The sequence below is a fragment of the Rhinolophus sinicus genome, linkage group LG07 (assembly GCF_036562045.2).
Source record: "Rhinolophus sinicus isolate RSC01 linkage group LG07, ASM3656204v1, whole genome shotgun sequence".
Lineage (NCBI taxonomy): Eukaryota > Metazoa > Chordata > Mammalia > Chiroptera > Rhinolophidae > Rhinolophus > Rhinolophus sinicus.
This window is the reverse complement of record NC_133757.1, coordinates 46257622-46274946: the sequence shown is the minus strand read 5'-3', so window position 1 is coordinate 46274946 and position 17325 is coordinate 46257622. Positions and strand designations below refer to the sequence as shown.

At 38.1% G+C, this 17325-nt stretch overlaps 2 protein-coding genes and 1 long non-coding RNA gene across 10 annotated transcripts in view; 2 read left to right on the top strand and 1 right to left on the bottom strand.

Annotated features, from left to right (window-relative positions):
• The window catches only part of MYPN (myopalladin), a 111409-nt gene extending 109539 nt beyond the window's left edge, over window positions 1-1870 (bottom strand). The window contains exon 1 of one of the 2 annotated variants that reach the window (XM_074339508.1): window positions 1485-1870. The gene's annotated coding sequence lies outside the window, so the exon portion shown is untranslated. The remainder of the gene's footprint in view (window positions 1-1484) is intronic. The other variant, XM_074339510.1, reaches the window with a different exon arrangement.
• LOC141572937 (uncharacterized) lies at window positions 849-6008 on the top strand. The gene is made up of 3 exons (XR_012498509.1): window positions 849-1328; window positions 4142-4231; window positions 4694-6008. It is a non-coding gene; the product is annotated as an uncharacterized LOC141572937 (long non-coding RNA).
• Window positions 6009-10218: 4210 nt separating this feature from the next.
• Window positions 10219-17325, top strand: part of HERC4 (HECT and RLD domain containing E3 ubiquitin protein ligase 4) — a 116734-nt gene continuing 109627 nt past the window's right edge. The window contains exons 1-4 of one of the 7 annotated variants that reach the window (XM_074339506.1): window positions 10277-10589; window positions 11395-11494; window positions 11864-11894; window positions 12369-12673. In XM_074339506.1, the coding sequence (XP_074195607.1) occupies window positions 12448-12673 (226 nt within the window). In that variant the 5' untranslated portion in view covers window positions 10277-10589; window positions 11395-11494; window positions 11864-11894; window positions 12369-12447. Of the gene's footprint in view, window positions 10590-11394; window positions 11495-11863; window positions 11895-12368; window positions 12674-17325 lie in introns of those variants that run through there. The other 6 variants (XM_019731761.2, XM_019731764.2, XM_019731759.2 and 3 more) reach the window with 6 other exon arrangements.

Genomic DNA, 17325 nt, shown 5'->3' with positions numbered 1-17325 from the left:
TTTATTGAATAACTAGTATGTTCAAAGCACTCTGCTTGGTTAAGATTTTCTTCAAATCTGCTCTGTATGTTTTATAATATGAGTAAATGTTTAACATTGCAAGTAGGGTGGGGAAATATATGGCTATTTACTAAGAATCTAATGCTTGCCAGGCACTGTTCTAAACACATTACATCTTACTTCATTTATTTACTAAAACCTTAGGGTATGTACCATGTATGTTCCTTAATGATATTCTAAATGGATGCATTTTATTCCATCCGGTCGTATGCAAGATTATCATTGAATAAAAATCATCATTACTGAAAAGCGTTTATTATATAATTTTATGTAGCACTTAAGTGCCATATCATGGAATAATCTTAGAGTAATGGATTATAAATGGTCAATAAGATAATGACAGTTCCCTTTTATGATGAATCAACAATTAATACTCCCAATAGAAGAGTTTTTCTTCTCTCTTGCTACACACTTAAGCATCCCCTTAAAAAAGAAAAGGAAAAATGGAAAGAAGAAAAACAAAATCTCACAAAAGACCACATATTATATGATGTCATTTATATGAAATGTACAAATAGGAATGACTGCTAACTGGGTATGTGTTTTTTGGGAGAAGGATGATGAAATGTTCTAAAATTGATTATGGCAATGGTTAGGAAACTCTGTAAATATACTAAAAACCACTGAATTGTACACTTTAAACAATTGAATTGTATGGTATGTGAATGTATCTCAAAAAAGCTGTAATTTTTTTAAAGTTCTGAATTTCTGCTAATTACATAATCCCTTCAGATTAATCTTGTGAGACACCCTCCTAATAGCACTGGAAGGTTTTACCATTAATGAGTTGTAACTTTAAAAAGCAATCAGTAATATAAAAATGAATTCCAGTACAGAAGGCAGTAACTTACAGAAACCATGGAGAATGATAAGTACTCTGACTGGGAATAACTCATATCCATGATAAAATAAATCATTCATCTAGTGCTTTGTGAAATAATAACACTGAGAAAATCCTGGCCCCCTCCAGGATTCTGTTATCTGTCCTCAGTTCAACTATTCTGTGTACTTCAACAATGAAAAAAGCACACTATTGCCCACCAAGTCCTGTTTCTGTTATTTCTAATCTTTCCTTTTTAATGCTGTAGTATCTCATCCATTTTTTTGTATCCTTAGAGGTACCCTTTCCTCATTCCTCTTCCACGTGATTTTACAAATTTTCTAGGACAGCCTCCTCCAGTACTCCAACACTTGAAAAAAACAGCACCTACACATGCCCAGGGAGCCTCAACTCCACAAGGTTAAAAGGCGTCAGATGAATACCTTAGGTGAGCATGGATATAATACTTTTATTGCTCGCTTAATTATTAGATTTCTGGAGGCATCTCTTTACTAGGCAATATTAAACCTTTCAATTGTCTGGACATCCCCTGAAGAAATCTCTTTCTTTCCCCTCCAGGCTGAGTGTCCAGGACGAGTCTTACCTGGCACACACTGCAGTGGAGCTTCACAGGCTAAGGAGGGTTCCTCTGGGGATCCAGACCCCTCACCTCACTGTTGAGGGCAGGAAATGCTGCCATGGTTTTCCCTTCCCGGGCTTGCCCATCCTGCTAATTTTAGGCTGCTTCCTCATGTGGCTGCCATGGGTATCAGAGCATGTGGCTCCCCTCGGAGGAGCTATTTTCTCCTATGAGCCTCACTTGTTTGTTTCCAACTTCTTTCTCTTCTCTCCCCACCTCTCCCCACCTCTGTGGGATTGAGCTATTTAATAGTAATAAATAAAGTATCATTCAGAATTATGCTTACTTTAATCTGAATTTATTCCTGAATCCCAAAAAAACCTTTTTATATTAGATTTTAGTTGTACTTTCAGTAGCCATATTTCCAAATCGTGTTTATCTAGGTTTAAATATTTACTAGGTTTTTACTGTGGGTAAACTGTTAACTTCAGTCACATACAATGAGTAAGGCCAATGTGTATTTCACTGATATAATCTTGGTAACAAATTTATCAAACTTCCATTGTGTTCTGTGATCTGTGTTAAGACGTGGGAATATAATAAGGTAGAACCGCTGTCATCAAAAAGCTCACAAGATATTTCAGTATAGATAGAGATTCAAAGAGGCAGGGCTTATAAATTCCTGTTGAGATTTAGTTTTGATATATAATGAATGGACTCACTCATTCAGTTAATCAATAAAAACGAACCTGAGATTATTCTATAGACAAAGTACTCTGCTAGGCCGTAGAGGGAATTAAAAAAAAAAAAAAGTACAATACAGGTCCCTCCATTAGCAAGATTATAATATAAACAAGGAACAATTGCTCAACATTTTGTCCTTCCCAGCCATTACTTCTCAACTGTTCCTTCAGGCTATTGGATCTTACATTGAAACTATAAGAATGAATACATTTTCGAACTCTCATGAAAATCTATCCATAAAAATGCTTGTTTTACTTGTTTCTGGATGCCAACTATTCTATGATCCTCTCTGTTACTTTTGTGAGGTTTTTAGTGTTTAAGAATCTGAAATGTGCTGTCCATTCCCCTTATAAAAAGTGATAATCGAATAAGATGCACTGCAAGGCTGTTTCTTTTATACCACCACTTGAAAGTTACTAAAGGAGTCAATACATGAAAATAATCATGCTGTGCCTAATTTGTATTCAAAGTAGTACTGTTAATTTGACAAAGACCTGTAGTTGTTTCCGGTTCAAGGCCCATCCATGTGCTCAGACGCATCGAAAGGTGCAAACTCAAAGTGTCAGGGTTTGCAGAAAGGAAAGGTTTATTGGTGGAGAAGGTGCCAACTGAAAAGATGGGAGACCTAAAAGTGCCTCAAATGCATCTTAAGCGAGCCCAGAATTCAGGCTTCTTTTATGTCAAGGGAAGGGAGAATGGGCGGGTCAAGAGGTGGGCTCCAAGGAATGGGGGTGGGAGGAATCTCCAAATCTCTTTGTTCTCAGTGGGTTCTTGATGTTCTTGACCCCACCCCCACCCTTTCCCCCACCCAGCCTCCCCTGCTGATCTGAGTCCGGTCCTGAGATTCCTGTAAATCTTTGTAAACAGTCATGGCTTTGCATATCTTTTCCCACCTATTCAGGAGGCTGTTTTTGCAGAATTCCTGTAGTCAATTAGAACTATTTGCTTGAAGGCCCTGGGAGAAAAGAAGGCTAGAATTTACAGTTAAGAGTCAGACTGGAGAGAAGCAAAAGCATTCCATTGTTACATAGCTACAATTAGTTTTAGTTCTGATCCTATTTGAGGGCAGTGAGACATGCCACTCAAATATACATATATGTATATGTGCGTATATGTATATGCATGTATGTATGCAAATATGCAAGATCAAATATATATGATCTTGCCCTTTAATTTGATGATGGTTATATTGCTGATTTAGGTTTGTATGGGACCTGGCACAAAGAAGAAAATAAAGTGAACTTCCCAGATTTCATATTTGGGACAGCTAAATTATAACTTTCCAACCTTAGATATCTTTATAAGACCCTTTGAAATCAGTATGAACAAAATAGTTCAGAAAGAAAGAACAAAAATAAATAAAAACAGAAAAAAAGAAAAAAGAAAACAAAAAATTAAAAAAGTTCAATTTGCTACCCAAAAGTTTGACTGTGAAGCTCCAGTAGTTGCGTTTCCTCTAATACAATTTTAATTGTTTTCTTTGACATAAAAACACATAGACTTATAAAAGATTCTTATAAGTATAAATCCCACACTTCATACTGTATTGCTTTGGTGATGCTCATTATTAATTAGAACTTGCACAATCCTCATCTTATGATTGCCGTGGGATAAAATTAATTTTAAAGCATAGTTTATCATACAGCGGAGTCTTTGTTTTTAAAAACAACTTTTATTCTTTACTGTTTCAAAAAAGGAAAAAACCCAGGGCATTTTGAGAACTTTCTCTGTTCAGAAAGTGTAGTAACTGGAGTAATCACACTGTAATTTCAAAGGCATGAACACATCCCCACATACTGGTCAAGGACCACATTACATGTGCTTTTCAGGCTTATGCCTATTTGAATGCCAGTTGAATTTGCATAATTAGGGGATGAAAAGCAAATATAAAGAAATGTAGAGAGTTATAAAAAGAGAGCATTTAAAAAATGTTTCAGCTATTCCTAATATGAACATTACAACTGTTTCACACTGGGATCCTGAGAAGGAAATTGAAGCCAGAATGTAAATTTGGAGCAGAAAAAGAGGTGAGTATAATTGTGAGAATGAATGTTAAGAAGGATTCCATAATAAATATCCAGAATTATTATTCTTTATCTTATCAGTTAAATGGCATATATTATAACAAATAATATTATCAATAAAATTATTTTGTTTGCATCTACTGAAAACAAAACGGAGGCCAAATTTTCTTCTGTGCTTTCAAATTTATGTGGCAGAAGGGAGTTTTTCCTCTTATTTGACTCACTTCTGGGCTAGGTCCATACCCACCATCTAACAGAAAAAGGACTTTTTATATTGCAATTCAAAAGGAGGAGAAAAAATTGTTATGGGTTGAGTTGTGTTCCCCCCATTCATATGCAGAAATCCTAACCCCCAGTACCTCAGAATATTACTGTGTTTGGAGATAAAGCTTTAAAGAAGTAATTAAGGTAAAATGTTGCTACTGGGAAAATGATTTCAAAATCTCATTTCTTGTCTTCATGAAGGAAAGACTTCAATCAAGAGACAGAAATTTGTGCAGCATGAACAGCAGAAGTTTATTAGTGAAAGAGAGTACACTCTGAGACATGGTGCCGGCTGACCCGAGAGAGGGAAGCAGCCTCTCCTTACATTGCAGGAAGGCTTTTATTTCTATGGGTAGAATTGTTTCTCCCTCACCCCTCTCATATCTCTCTTTCTTCCTCTGGGGTACCTAGTCCTCTGGCATTTAGCAATGCATTTTTTACATTTTTTTATTTAGGGGGATGTATAAACACATCCCCTTGGTTTTGGGAGAACATATTTACACATCTCTTTGGGGTATGTGAAAACCTGGAGGCCTGTTGGGCTAGTAAGGTATTGGTGACAAACAGAATGGGTTCCCCCCTTCTCTGACTTTTAACAATACATCTCTTTGATTTAGAGGTATGTGTAAGCCAGGAGTCCTGCAGGGCAGCTGCCAGGGGTCTTGACCCAAGTAGGAGCTGCAGCAAGGGGCTTTCTAACTGGGGCTAAGTCTATCCTTCTGCTGCTCATTTCTACTTACCTACCTACCCTATCAATATGACTGGTGTTCTTATAAGAAGAGACTAGGACATGCAGAACACACAGACCCAGGAACGGCCAAGTGAATACCCAGGGAGAAGGTGGCCATCTGCAAATCAAGGAGAGATCTCAGAAGAAGCCAAACTTGCTGACATCTTGATGTCTGACTTCTATCCTCCAAAACTGTTAGAAAATAAATTTCTGTTGTTTAAGGTGTCCTGTCTGTGGTATTTTGTTAGGGAAGCCCTGCCTAAATTAATACAGAAACATACCCCTGATTTTTCATATTAAGGTAAAAACAGAACACTTGGTTTTTCTTAGTCAAAACCTGTCCTCCTCCCACTTCCCTCACCAGCCATCCTCATCTTTGTAAATGTCCTCAAGTCTGAAAACTACCAGTGGCCCCAGCATTCTTCCTATTCTCTGATCCCCTACAAACCATTCATCACAACTCTTTTAATCCTATCCCCAAGGTATGTTTTGAATTTACATTCTTCATTCACTTCCATCACAACAACCTTAGTCCCCACCACTGCTATCTCTGGTTTGGATTATTGCAAAAGCCTCCTGATTAATCTAACTTCCTTCATTTTGACGGCTCCTCTGATTCAGCAATCCTATCCAGGTTAGCAGCAAACATAATCTTTTTCTTAACACATATAATCATTGCCTGTTCTCTTGGCTTAAAACTTTTGAGCAGTACTTAGCATAAAACTCCATAATGTGCCCCACTTCATTTGGACTCTGATAGCCTATCACCAAACATACCTAGTGCTGCTGAACTTTGTCTACCCTAATTTTCTTTCAGTTCCTGGAAAATGTAAAGGTGTTTCCTCCTTCAAGGGCTTTGCTTTGCTCTCTCCACCTAGAATGTTTTCTCAGCCCTCTCTTCAGAGGGTTTGATTCTTAGTTTTGTTTTCAGTTATAATTGCAACTCTTCCATTGACGTCTTCACTGCCCATTCTGTTTCAAGCACTTTCTCCATTATTCTCCATCTCTACTTCTTGTTTGTATCCTTAGGATTTATTAAAATTTGAAATACTTTTATTTGGCTGCCTGCTTATTTTTTTCCCCTCTCTCTACTACTGGAATTGGGAAGGCACCACAGAGCCAGTGCTCAGTAAAGGCTTATTAAAGAATCTTGTAAAAGATTTGCCTTGTATACATTTCAGACTGATGCCATAATGCTTGGTCAAAGGCCATGGAGAAGAGATGACTATGGGGCCTATAGGACAGGGGATGAAAAGAGCAGAACTCTCCAGTTGGAGGGACTCCGTGAGGGACCTAAGAAAGTGTGGCTGTGCAATTGCTTGACTGAATGAAAGCTTTCACCTCCGGAAGCAAGAGTGGGAAAATGACTAGAGGAGGCTTTTCCAATTGATCAGTCAAGGTTAAAGTGTATGATTTGGTGGCGATTGGCAACAAATTATTTTGACCAGTACCAGTCTGTCCTTTCAAAGTTAACAATAAAAGGATTAACCTTGCTGCACATCTCATTTCTCCATTTTTGGAACTTAGGTTGTTTTACATTTTTGCTATTAAGGGATATTAGGTTGGTGCAAAAGTAATTGTGGTTTAAAAGGTAAAAATAATTGCAAAAACCACAATTACTTTTGCACCAACCTAGTAACATTACAATAAAAATCTTCGTTTATACTTTTATTTTCCTGCATCTTTGTTTTGATCTCTCCTACTAGAATTGGGAGAGTGGCGCATAGTGGGGTCGAATAAAGATGTTAAATGCATCTTGTACTTCCTTAGGACAGAGTCCAAGAAGTGATATAACACAGGTGATTAGTGCAATGTCTCACAATAAATATTGCTATTATTATGAACTAATGTTAAGTGAAATTTACTGCCTCTTGAAACATATTGTCAAATTTATTCATAAAAGGTTGTGATAATTTACAATGCTGCCAGCACCATTAATTAATTTTTGAGCAGATGCTGTAGCCCAGAAACTGTTCAAGATATTGGGGAATAGAGCACTGAGAAAAACAAACAAAATCCCTGCCTTTATGGAGTTTTCATTCTAATGGAGGAAACAAATATCTATATATCTATCTATATATTTATAGATTGTATATAATTATCTATTTTTTATTTATAGATGACATGTAATATAATAGTGTAATATATTATACATTTATGAATTATACAATAAAATGTATATGATAATGGATATGAAAGAATAGAGGGCCGTCCCAGTGGCTCAGGTGGTTGGAGCACTGTGCTCCTAAAGCTGAGGTTACTGGTTCGATTCCCACATGGGACAGTGAGCTGCACCCTCTACAGCTAAGATTCAACAGTTCTCCCTGGGGTTGGGCTGCCGGGGAGCTGCTGTGAGCGGCTGACCGAAGAACGACGACTGGTGACTGGCTACCGACGACTGGCGACCGATGACTAGCGACCCACTGCCTCAGCCGGGGGAGCACAAGGCTCATAATACCAGCCTGGGCCAGGGAGCTGTGTCCTACACAACTAGACTGAGAAACCACGGCTTGAACCGGAGTGTGTGTGGGGGAGGCGGAAGAAAGGGGAGGAAAAAAATAATAAAAGAAAGATAATAGATATGAAAGAAAATAAACCAGTATGAGATCATAGAGAACAAGGGGGTGGTTTTTTGGGTAAGGTGGTCAGGGAAGATTGGAGAGATGACATGAGTAGAGACTTGGATGAAGGAAGTGAGGTGAGGTCCAGCACAAACAATATGGCTGGATGAAGAGAACTAGTGTAATGGTGAGATGGAATGAATATCTAGTTTAGTGCTGTCTCAACAGTCTGAACATTATTTTTTAAATGAAAAGCATACAATAAGTAAAAATATTTTATTTTGTTCTAAATTAAAATTATTTCATTATTGGTGATATGGACTACTTTACCAGATGTTCTTTTACTATTGTAGTTCCATAGAGATAATATTAGTAATAACAATAGCTATCATTATAAAACACTTGCCAGACACAGGCACTGTGCATGTTATCACAACAACCTAGTGAAATAAGAATTAACATCCCCCATTTATAGAAATTATGACTGAGAAGTAATTTTCTGTAAAACAGATCATTAATAAATGTCTGTAGGTATTTGGGAGGGTAAAAGCACAGAGGTTTGTAGTGGCCTGTAGGCTCAGATTCTGAAATCCAGACAAACCAGCAGCAGAGGCTATACTCCTCCTCAATATCTCATGCTGCTTTTACATAAGAAATTTACATTAACTGTCTGATCCTATAGTTGTCTCTCTTTAAAGATAATCACAGGATATTTTCTAAGATCTTGCACCACAGCCTCATAGATTCATAAGGTTAAAAGGAATGTCTAAAAATGTCCTTTCCACTTTCTACAAGCAAGACCCATCTTTAAATATATTCCAGATAGAAATACATCCCTGTGGCAGACTTAGCTACCCACCAATTCAGGCTCCCTCTCTCATCATGTAAAGTAGTACCCGGGAACTCAGACAGGGTTGATTCCCAGTCTATTTGCATCTAGGTATTTCCTTATTTGGAAGTAAGGTCTTTGTAGATGTAATCCAGTTAAAAAGATGTCATAATGAATTGGGGGGGGGGCTTAATCCAATGACTAATGTGCTTTCAAGAGGGAAATCTGGACACTAAATAATGCTCAAACTGTTGAGACACACAGGAAAGGACAGCATGTGGAGATGGAGGCAGAGATTAGAGTGAATGGCAAAGACTGTCAGCAACCACCAGAAGCTAGGAGAGAAGTATGGAAAATTCTTTGAGAGCCCAAGAGGGAACCAATCCTGCTGCCACTTTGATTTCAGACTTCTGGCCTCCATTACTGTGAGATAATACCTTTCTGTTGTTATAAGCCATCCATTTTGTAGTATTTTGTCACCGCAGCCCTAGGAAACTAATACACATACATATTCTAGCCCAGATACTTAATCCTTATCCATTTTTCAATAAGATATAGAAACATGACCTACTGAGGAATTCTTTCTTGGGTCTCAACATTCACTCTGAAGTTGCAGGTTCTAGCAGAGTCTAATGTAAATTATCAAGAGAGCCTTGTTTCAAGTTTTCCTTTTTTATTTTTTAAGGAGGGCGCAGCTCACAGTGGTCCATGTAGGGATTGAATTTTCCTCCTTTCTAAGAGATTATGTTAGAGGCTGGCTGAATGGCTTGGTTGGAATCCGAGCTCTCAACAACAGGGTTGCCGGTTCCATTCCCACACGGCATGGTGGGCTGCACCCCTTGTAACTGAGACTAAAAAACGGGCGACTGGACTTGGAGCTGAGCTGCACCCTCCACAACTAGATTGAAGGACAACGACTTGGAGCTGATGGACCCTGGAGAAATACACTGTTCCCCAATTTAAAAAAAATGTTAAGAAGACTGGCCTAGGAAATCCAAACTTCGTTTTTATAAACAGGGACTCTAGTCTACCCATATGCATAAATGTCCTCTGAATGAAGGAGATTCTGCAATTTAAGTTTTTCTTCCAGGGAGAGTACAGAAAGTGACGGCAGCCATCACTGTATCAGGAGCCCCAACTGGTGGTGCTATCAGGTGGTGAAGCCAGTAGCTTCACATATGATCAGCCTGGTATCCTCAGATTAGCTCCAGTTGAGGCTAAGGGGTAAAATAAAAGGCTTCACCTGCCTTTATACCAATATTCATTAACGTTTCATCTGCTACTTCAAAGTCTCCTTGGAAAAAGAATAGATTGGAACCTAGAAGCAGAAAGAACCAAACCAAAAAAACCAAGAGATTTTCTTCACTAAAAGGCCCTTGTACACATTGCAGCGTTGTTACAAATCACGTCCACCCCTCCGTGGGTCTTTGCAAACTCCAACTTGGGTATTTGGCATTTTCTTCTTTAAGCAACGCAAAGAAACACACTACGCAGGCGCCCGAGGCCACGCACCCTGGAAGGATTCCTGCGCAGACGCACGGGCCGGAAAGTCTGCCGGCTGGCGCGCGTGCTCCCGGTTCACTTCCGGCTGACCCCTCCCCCTCCCGTGTCTAGCCACCTCCCCCTCTCCCTTTGCCTCCCAAGTCTCTCCCCCAACTCTCCCCACCCTTCGCGCTCTCCGCCCCGCTCGCCTCCTGTCCTTCCCCTCCCGCTCCATCCGGGTCGCTGACGGCTGTCTCTGGACTGGACAGCGGTAGCGACTGCTTCTCTCTGAGGAACCCGGTAAAGTTTCACAGGAACCGGGGAGGGGAGCAGCGAGCAGAGGCACCGACGCCGGAGGAGCCTTGGTGTTCGCCACCACTGGTTAGAGGAGGAGGGTCCAGGAGCTGGAGACCTGCCTCAGCTGCCGCGCTGTCTCACTCTCTGGGGAGGCGCCGCCCTCGGTCGCCCTAGGCTTCCCCTACCTTGAAGGGTCGGGTGAGTCGTGGCCCCGGTGGGTTCCGGGGCGTGTGACGGCGTTAGGGAGGGGACAGGCCGGGCCAGGCGGATTCAGGCCAGCCTAGCGCTGGGTGCTTTCTCAGCGCTTCCTCGTGGTAGGGGGCGGGGGACGGAGGCAGTTGTAGGGGCTCCCTGGGCGGGGGGCTGGAATGTCGCGGCTCGCTGGGGAAGGGCCCCCTCGGATTGGACTGCGGGCCACCGAGGTGCTGATCCTCGTCTGCTGGTCTCCGCGGCTTCTGCGAGCTGCCCTAGCTGAGTGCTCGGCCCGCGAGTTTGGGTGTGTGTAGACTATTTCTCTCCCCTGATACCCCTGATCTGATCTGAGTGCGTGTTCAGGGAATGATGGGAATAAAAACTGCTTCTCATCCTTCTACCTGTTGCTGGCGTGAGGACGCCTTCCCTATACCCCTTATAACTTTTTAAGGAAGAGGACGGTTGAACCTCGTGCGTTGAAATGAAGGGACATTTTTCTTTCTTCTTAAAAAGCAAAACGGGGAGAGCATGCAGACAGCTCTCGGCAGCTATCGAGTTCTGATGCCCCAAAAGAGTGAACTCAAACTTCTGTGAATGGTTGGGGTCATGGAATGGGACAGCTTGGGCACTTGGTAGCCCGAGCGGAGGAAAGTGGGTTTTGAAACTTACCCGGTTCTGTATAAGGAATGTGGGTAACTACAACGGAAATAAGGCTGAGTTCCTGTAATTGTGTTATTTAGTAACGCCATGTGTTTAAAGGTCTGCGTAGGTATAGCTGAAGTGGACTCTGTTAATCTGTGTCTTTACAAAGGAAGAAATACTCAGTGTACTGGAAAGTTCTAAAGATTTCGCCACCAAAGGACACCACTGTCCCAGCCCCCACTCCTGTTCTTGAAAACTGCAGTGCTGGGGTAATTTGCAGTTTTTCTCAATCTTCAAATGATTGTCTGAGAGGCATAAATAGATGTAGATTGCCCAGGGGAAATATTTTTCAGTCACGGTTACCACTCGTAATAGAAAATACTGTATTTTGGGGGAGAATCTTGATATTTAAACTGCATATTTTGTGACTTGTGTACACTGATTTAAAATTAAATTTGTTGTGAAGTCATAGTGTATTTGATTTGTAAAGTATGATATTTAGAGACGATTGTCTTAAGATCAAGGCTTGGTGAGATAACCATAATTTTCTCTAGGGCGTATTGGCATCAATAATTGGAAGGAACATTTAAATTGTGGGAAATTTAAAGTTTCCATTATTGGTCTTATTTCTATTACAGATAAGAACTTCAGTTTTCTGTTGATGTGGAGGTAGGTATTAGAAGGTTTATTTCTGTGACTTGAGGGAGATTTCAGGGTTTTATGTTTTCGTAGTTGACTAAATCTTTCACTATGAAAATACTTGTTGATTTTGGGAGCAATGAATAGATGTCTTATTTCTTCCACTGAGATTATTTAAAGCAAAAGAAAAAAGATTAATCTCATCAAGGTACTTAATGTTTGTAATCACGAGATTACAAAAAGTAGAAAAAACACCCCAAAACTAAATATGTTCTAGATTTTGCAAAGAAGTATGGAGAGTGATATATTTTCCCTAAATGTTTCTGTATGCTATATTTTCTAAAATACAACTGATTGGTTTTTGAAACTGAATGACACTTAGGTAGCATATTATAAAATAAATTTAATGTTTCTATATAGTGATTATTGTAGCGTAGCACTTGAAAAAGCAATGATGTATCATATTTTCTTTGAAGTCATATTAACTTTTTTCTGTCTTCTCAGATACAGGGATACTTCCAACTTTCCAGTGTTTCAGAAAGGAGTTTTTTATTGAAACTGGAAGACCAAAAGAATTACAAACATGTTGTGCTGGGGAAATGCATCTTTTGGACAGCTAGGTTTGGGTGGAATTGATGAAGAAATTGTACTAGAGCCCAGAAAAAGTGACTTTTTTATAAATAAAAAGGTCCGAGATGTAGGATGTGGACTCAGACATACTGTGTTTGTTCTGGATGATGGAACAGTGTACACATGTGGATGTAATGATCTAGGGCAGCTAGGTCATGAAAAATCCAGAAAGAAACCAGGTAAGTTGAAAATATTTTTGTTTGCTACGTATTTCTAATAGTTAGATCATTTAAGTTTGAAATTTCAAATAATTTCTCTAGTCTTAAACCTGTATTTTTTTTAAATTAACTTTAAAAGCAAACCTGGAGTTAAATATGTCCTTTACATTTGCATGCTTCCAAGTCTTTATTTTGTGGTTTCCTTTTTAAACTCTTGTAAACCATTATTGTATGAAGCTTTAGTTTCAGAACATAATTATGATGATGTAAAACAACAAAGAAAAACAGCCTGCGGTGTATAAATACTTGGTTTAGAGTACTGATGTAGAGTATATAGTATGTCAATTTTCTTTGATAAGTACTGTTTAGCCACCTTAGGCAGATTTTAAATGCATAATTTACTGTTGCTTTCCATACATTAGAAAAAAATTAAGATGAAAGCTTTTTATAATTCTTGTATTTTTATTCCTGTTGTAGTGTCTTAAATACATAATTTTATTTGGCTTAGGTTGAAATAGCTTTTATTTCCCCTAATCATCAAGTTTTAAGTAGCAGCACTAGCTATTAAAAGTTTTGTGACTATGAGATGTCCTGATTTCATAGTAGCCATACAAGCCAAATATAAAATAATTTGTAAGGTAATGAGAATTTTGAGGAATTTGATCACATTTTATGTTCTATTTTCCTGGCTATCCATATTTTAAAATCAAATATTACCACACTTAGAATTGTCATTGTTATGTGAATTTTGCTTTAATTTTGATAACTAAAAATGAACTCTTAAGGTGGTAAATTCAGATAAGACTGTAATTGTACTGACTTACATTTTTTAACTTGAACAGTGTGGCACTTGAATATTTTCTGTGGCAGTTATTTTTCTTTACAGTTCATTGTTTAAGAGGTTTCTAGTGTTAGTCTACTTTTTATTTTATTTTTATTTTTTTATTGGGGAATATTGGGGAACAGTGTGTTTCTCCAGGACTCATCAACTCCAAGTCATTGTCCTTCAGTCTAGTTGCAGAGGGCACAGCTCAGCTCCGAGTCCAGTTGCCATTTTCAATCTTTAGTTGCAGGGGGGCACAGACCACCATCCCATGCTGGAATTGAACCGGCAAACTTGTTGGGAGCTCACGCTCTAACCAACTGAGCCATCCGGCTGCCCCTTCGGGAGCTCACCTCCGTGCTTGTTGTCCTCAATCTAGTTGTGGAGGGCGCAGCTCACTGGCCCATGTGGGAATTGAACCGGCAACCCTGTTGTTCAGAGCTCACGCTCTAACCAACAGCCATTCGGCTGCCACATGTTAGTCTACTTTTGAGAGGTGTATATATTAAGGTATTAAGGCATGTTACTCATCTTTCTTTTTTGTTTTGTTTTGTTATTCATCTTTCATACCATCTCACCACCGTGCCAAACCTCACTCTTCTATCTTGTAAATACTATATAGTTTTCATCCTTTCTTGTTGTTAGGGTCCTAATCTCTTTTTTTTCCGCCTTAATTTGTAATGTAATATTTTGGGATGAAATGTAGTGATGCTTAATACAATAGGTTTAATTATTGCAGAACTCAAAGTAAATGGCAGCTATCTTGTACTCTACCTCATTAAGAATATTTTATGGAATTTTACCAGATTTTCATAATTTTAGGCATTGAAGTTATGTTGGTAGACAAGAATGGTAATTTACTGATACGGGTTTGTTAAAACTGCTAGAGGCAGATGTGAATCCTTTACCTTTTTTGCTTAGCTTGGAATGCTGCCTCAGATTGAGATTTTCATAGTATTGGGGCTGTTGCTGTTCTTATTAATGCCCCACAGAAATATCTCTGTATTGCTTTCAATTTCTGAGAGGCTGCAGGGCAAGTAGAAAGTACAAAGCCAGCACATAGAAATTGCCAATATAGTTACTGAAATTTACTAAGGTTTAAAATTTTAAAATGTTATTAAACAAACACCTGTTCTGTGCTCAGGACAAGGATAGACACTGCACTAATAGTATGATTATAGTGCCTGGAACTGCTTTTAACTCTATAGGTGAGATTCTGAGCAACTTAAGTAGCAGGAAGAAGCTTCTTTGTGGTCATGTTGACATTGTGATGATTGCATTGGGACATTTATATCACCCTATCGATTCATCCTGGAAGCATTATTTGGTAATATAGAAGTTGAGAGGGCAGGCTTCCCTAAGTTATGATACCTCTTTAGGATTGCCTCATTGTCTAGGGTACATCACAGTCTGGAATAGAAAAATGAAAGGCATGAACTTTGTCTTTGGAAAATTTAGAGCCTGGGTTGGGAGTTAAGGCATACATAAATGAAATAAATGGAGAGAATTGAAATCTGACAAGATGTGATATATACTTTGAGACTAGGAAATTTAAATGATGGGGAATGTCATTGTGGGATAGGATTAAAAGAAGATTTCTGGGAGAAAATAAAATCTTACGTTTAATTCAATTAGTCATTACGTAAATAGGCAGAAAATAAATCTGGGGTTGCAACAGCTTAGTTTTAGGAGGGGATCCTGATCCTGAGTTTTTTATTGCCAGAAGTCCAGGTTCAATGATATATTGAGGTATACTTATGTTACAGAGGTAGGAGAAAGGAAAAGTTCAAGGGGAGGTAGTTGCTCTGATAGGGACTTATCTTTTAACCTCAGTTTTGATTTAAGGTGCTTCAGTGGAAAATTTTAATGTGTTTAACTAAAATTATTTCCCTTTGGAATAATTCCTTAATGATTTAAATGTACCCCTTCTCCAACCGTTTTTAAAATTTGTGACTTTAAGGACTGAATTAGAAGATAAGTTCTTATTTAACTGGTTTTGAAGTCTTCTGGTAACTGAGTGAATTTGGTTGAATTTCTAGGACCATGTAATAAACATAGTAATTCACTTCATCAGAACTTTAAAACTTGTGTGGAGGGAGCTAAGAATTTTTTTCTCACAGAGATTGGCTGTATAACCTTATACTAAATATGCTATGATAAAGAGAAAGGGGGCCTAATTCATTAAGGATAAGCTATTTTTGAGAGTCATGATAACCTACTGGAGGACTTGGCCTTACAGTGTAAAGAGATTTGACTTATGGCCTATTGGGAGAGGTTTCCATTCTGGACATTTTAGAAACCACAGAGGAAGGTTTCACTCATTTTCTTTTTTATACCAAGAGTGCAGATTATGTCCATGTTCGACTCCGTTCTCTTGTGTATGTATACCCCTTGCTAACACTACCAGCTCTTTCTCTGTTACTTCCAGAGAGGCAAACATCTATTTCACTTTCATGTATGTATTTTTCCTTCATAAGAATTTTTTTAAACTTGAATTTTTTTCTAGCTAATGGCTCTCAGTATCATTCATAGCTAACAAGATTTATATTAAATCTACAGTATGCTAAGGCAGTGCACCTAAATGAATTGCTTTTTTCATGTACTTTGAAATTCACTTCTAAAGATTTTAAGATAACATAGAAGTGTACTTTTTTTTGGAAATGTACTTTTCTTAACAAGATCATTTACTCACTGTATATCCATCATAGGTATAATTTAGTGACTGGTGCTAAATATGTTTTGCACATCTATTTCCATTTGTTTCATGTTAGAAACAGTATTAAACTATTTTTAATCGTAATTTGTAAATAGTGTGATACAGTTCTATTAAAAATGACTGTTTTGATGGCTTTCTGCAAAGTTCTTTCAAGTAGATTATTTTATTTAATCCTCACAAGTCTTGTATGCTAGCTAGGGGAGGTTTTATGGTTCCCATTTTACAAATGAGGAACCTGAAGTTAAATGAGATTTAAGAAACTAACCAGTAGGCCAGCAAGTAAGAGACCACTCTGAACCCTGTGGTTTTACCTTTATCCCACAAAGTTATTCCCCTGCCATATTTAGGACTTAGAAGAATATTTATTCACCTAGTGGGAAGCTAGTTTCCATCAGTATTTTAATGTAATTTTGGGGGTTAAAAAAAATCTGTTAAAAATTACTATGTTATAATTTAAGGATATACAATGAAGGTACCATGTTTTATTACCCCCCTCCTCTCACCTCTGTGAATAAATTCAAAGAGAAGTGATTTTAGGAACCATTTAAGAAGGTTGAGAGAGTTCTATTTTAAAGAGATAATATTGTTTTAAAAAAAAAGATGTAATATTGTACCAGCACAAACTGAAAATTCAAATATATATATGTTTTATTCTTGAAACAAAGACTAACTTGATTAGCAAAGCCAACAATAGATCAAGTTTGGAACAGTGTGATAAAACTTATTGTAGTGTATGCTCATCTCTTCTACAGAAGATACAAAGATTATGAGCATTGATTCTGTTTCTTGTATCCAAAAATGGTAACTTCTACTGTTGAGTCTAATAGAGTATTTTGGTCACATAGCAGTAATTACTTTTTTGTCTTTCATTTTCTGACCTGCTCTCTTTGTTCATAAAACATAAATCTGTAAATGAACTCCTTGAAATATATCCCAAGTATAAAAAATGGTATAGGAAAAATAAAATTATTCATTTAAGAGTGGATTAAAAATACCAAAGTATCCCACATTTTTCTTATTGAACCAAAACATATAATACCAAAGAAGCTCATTCATTATATTTTATAACTCCTAATTTTGACAATACCTTTTAAAGAAGAGGATGTGGATGATACAAAGACTTGAAAAAAGGAA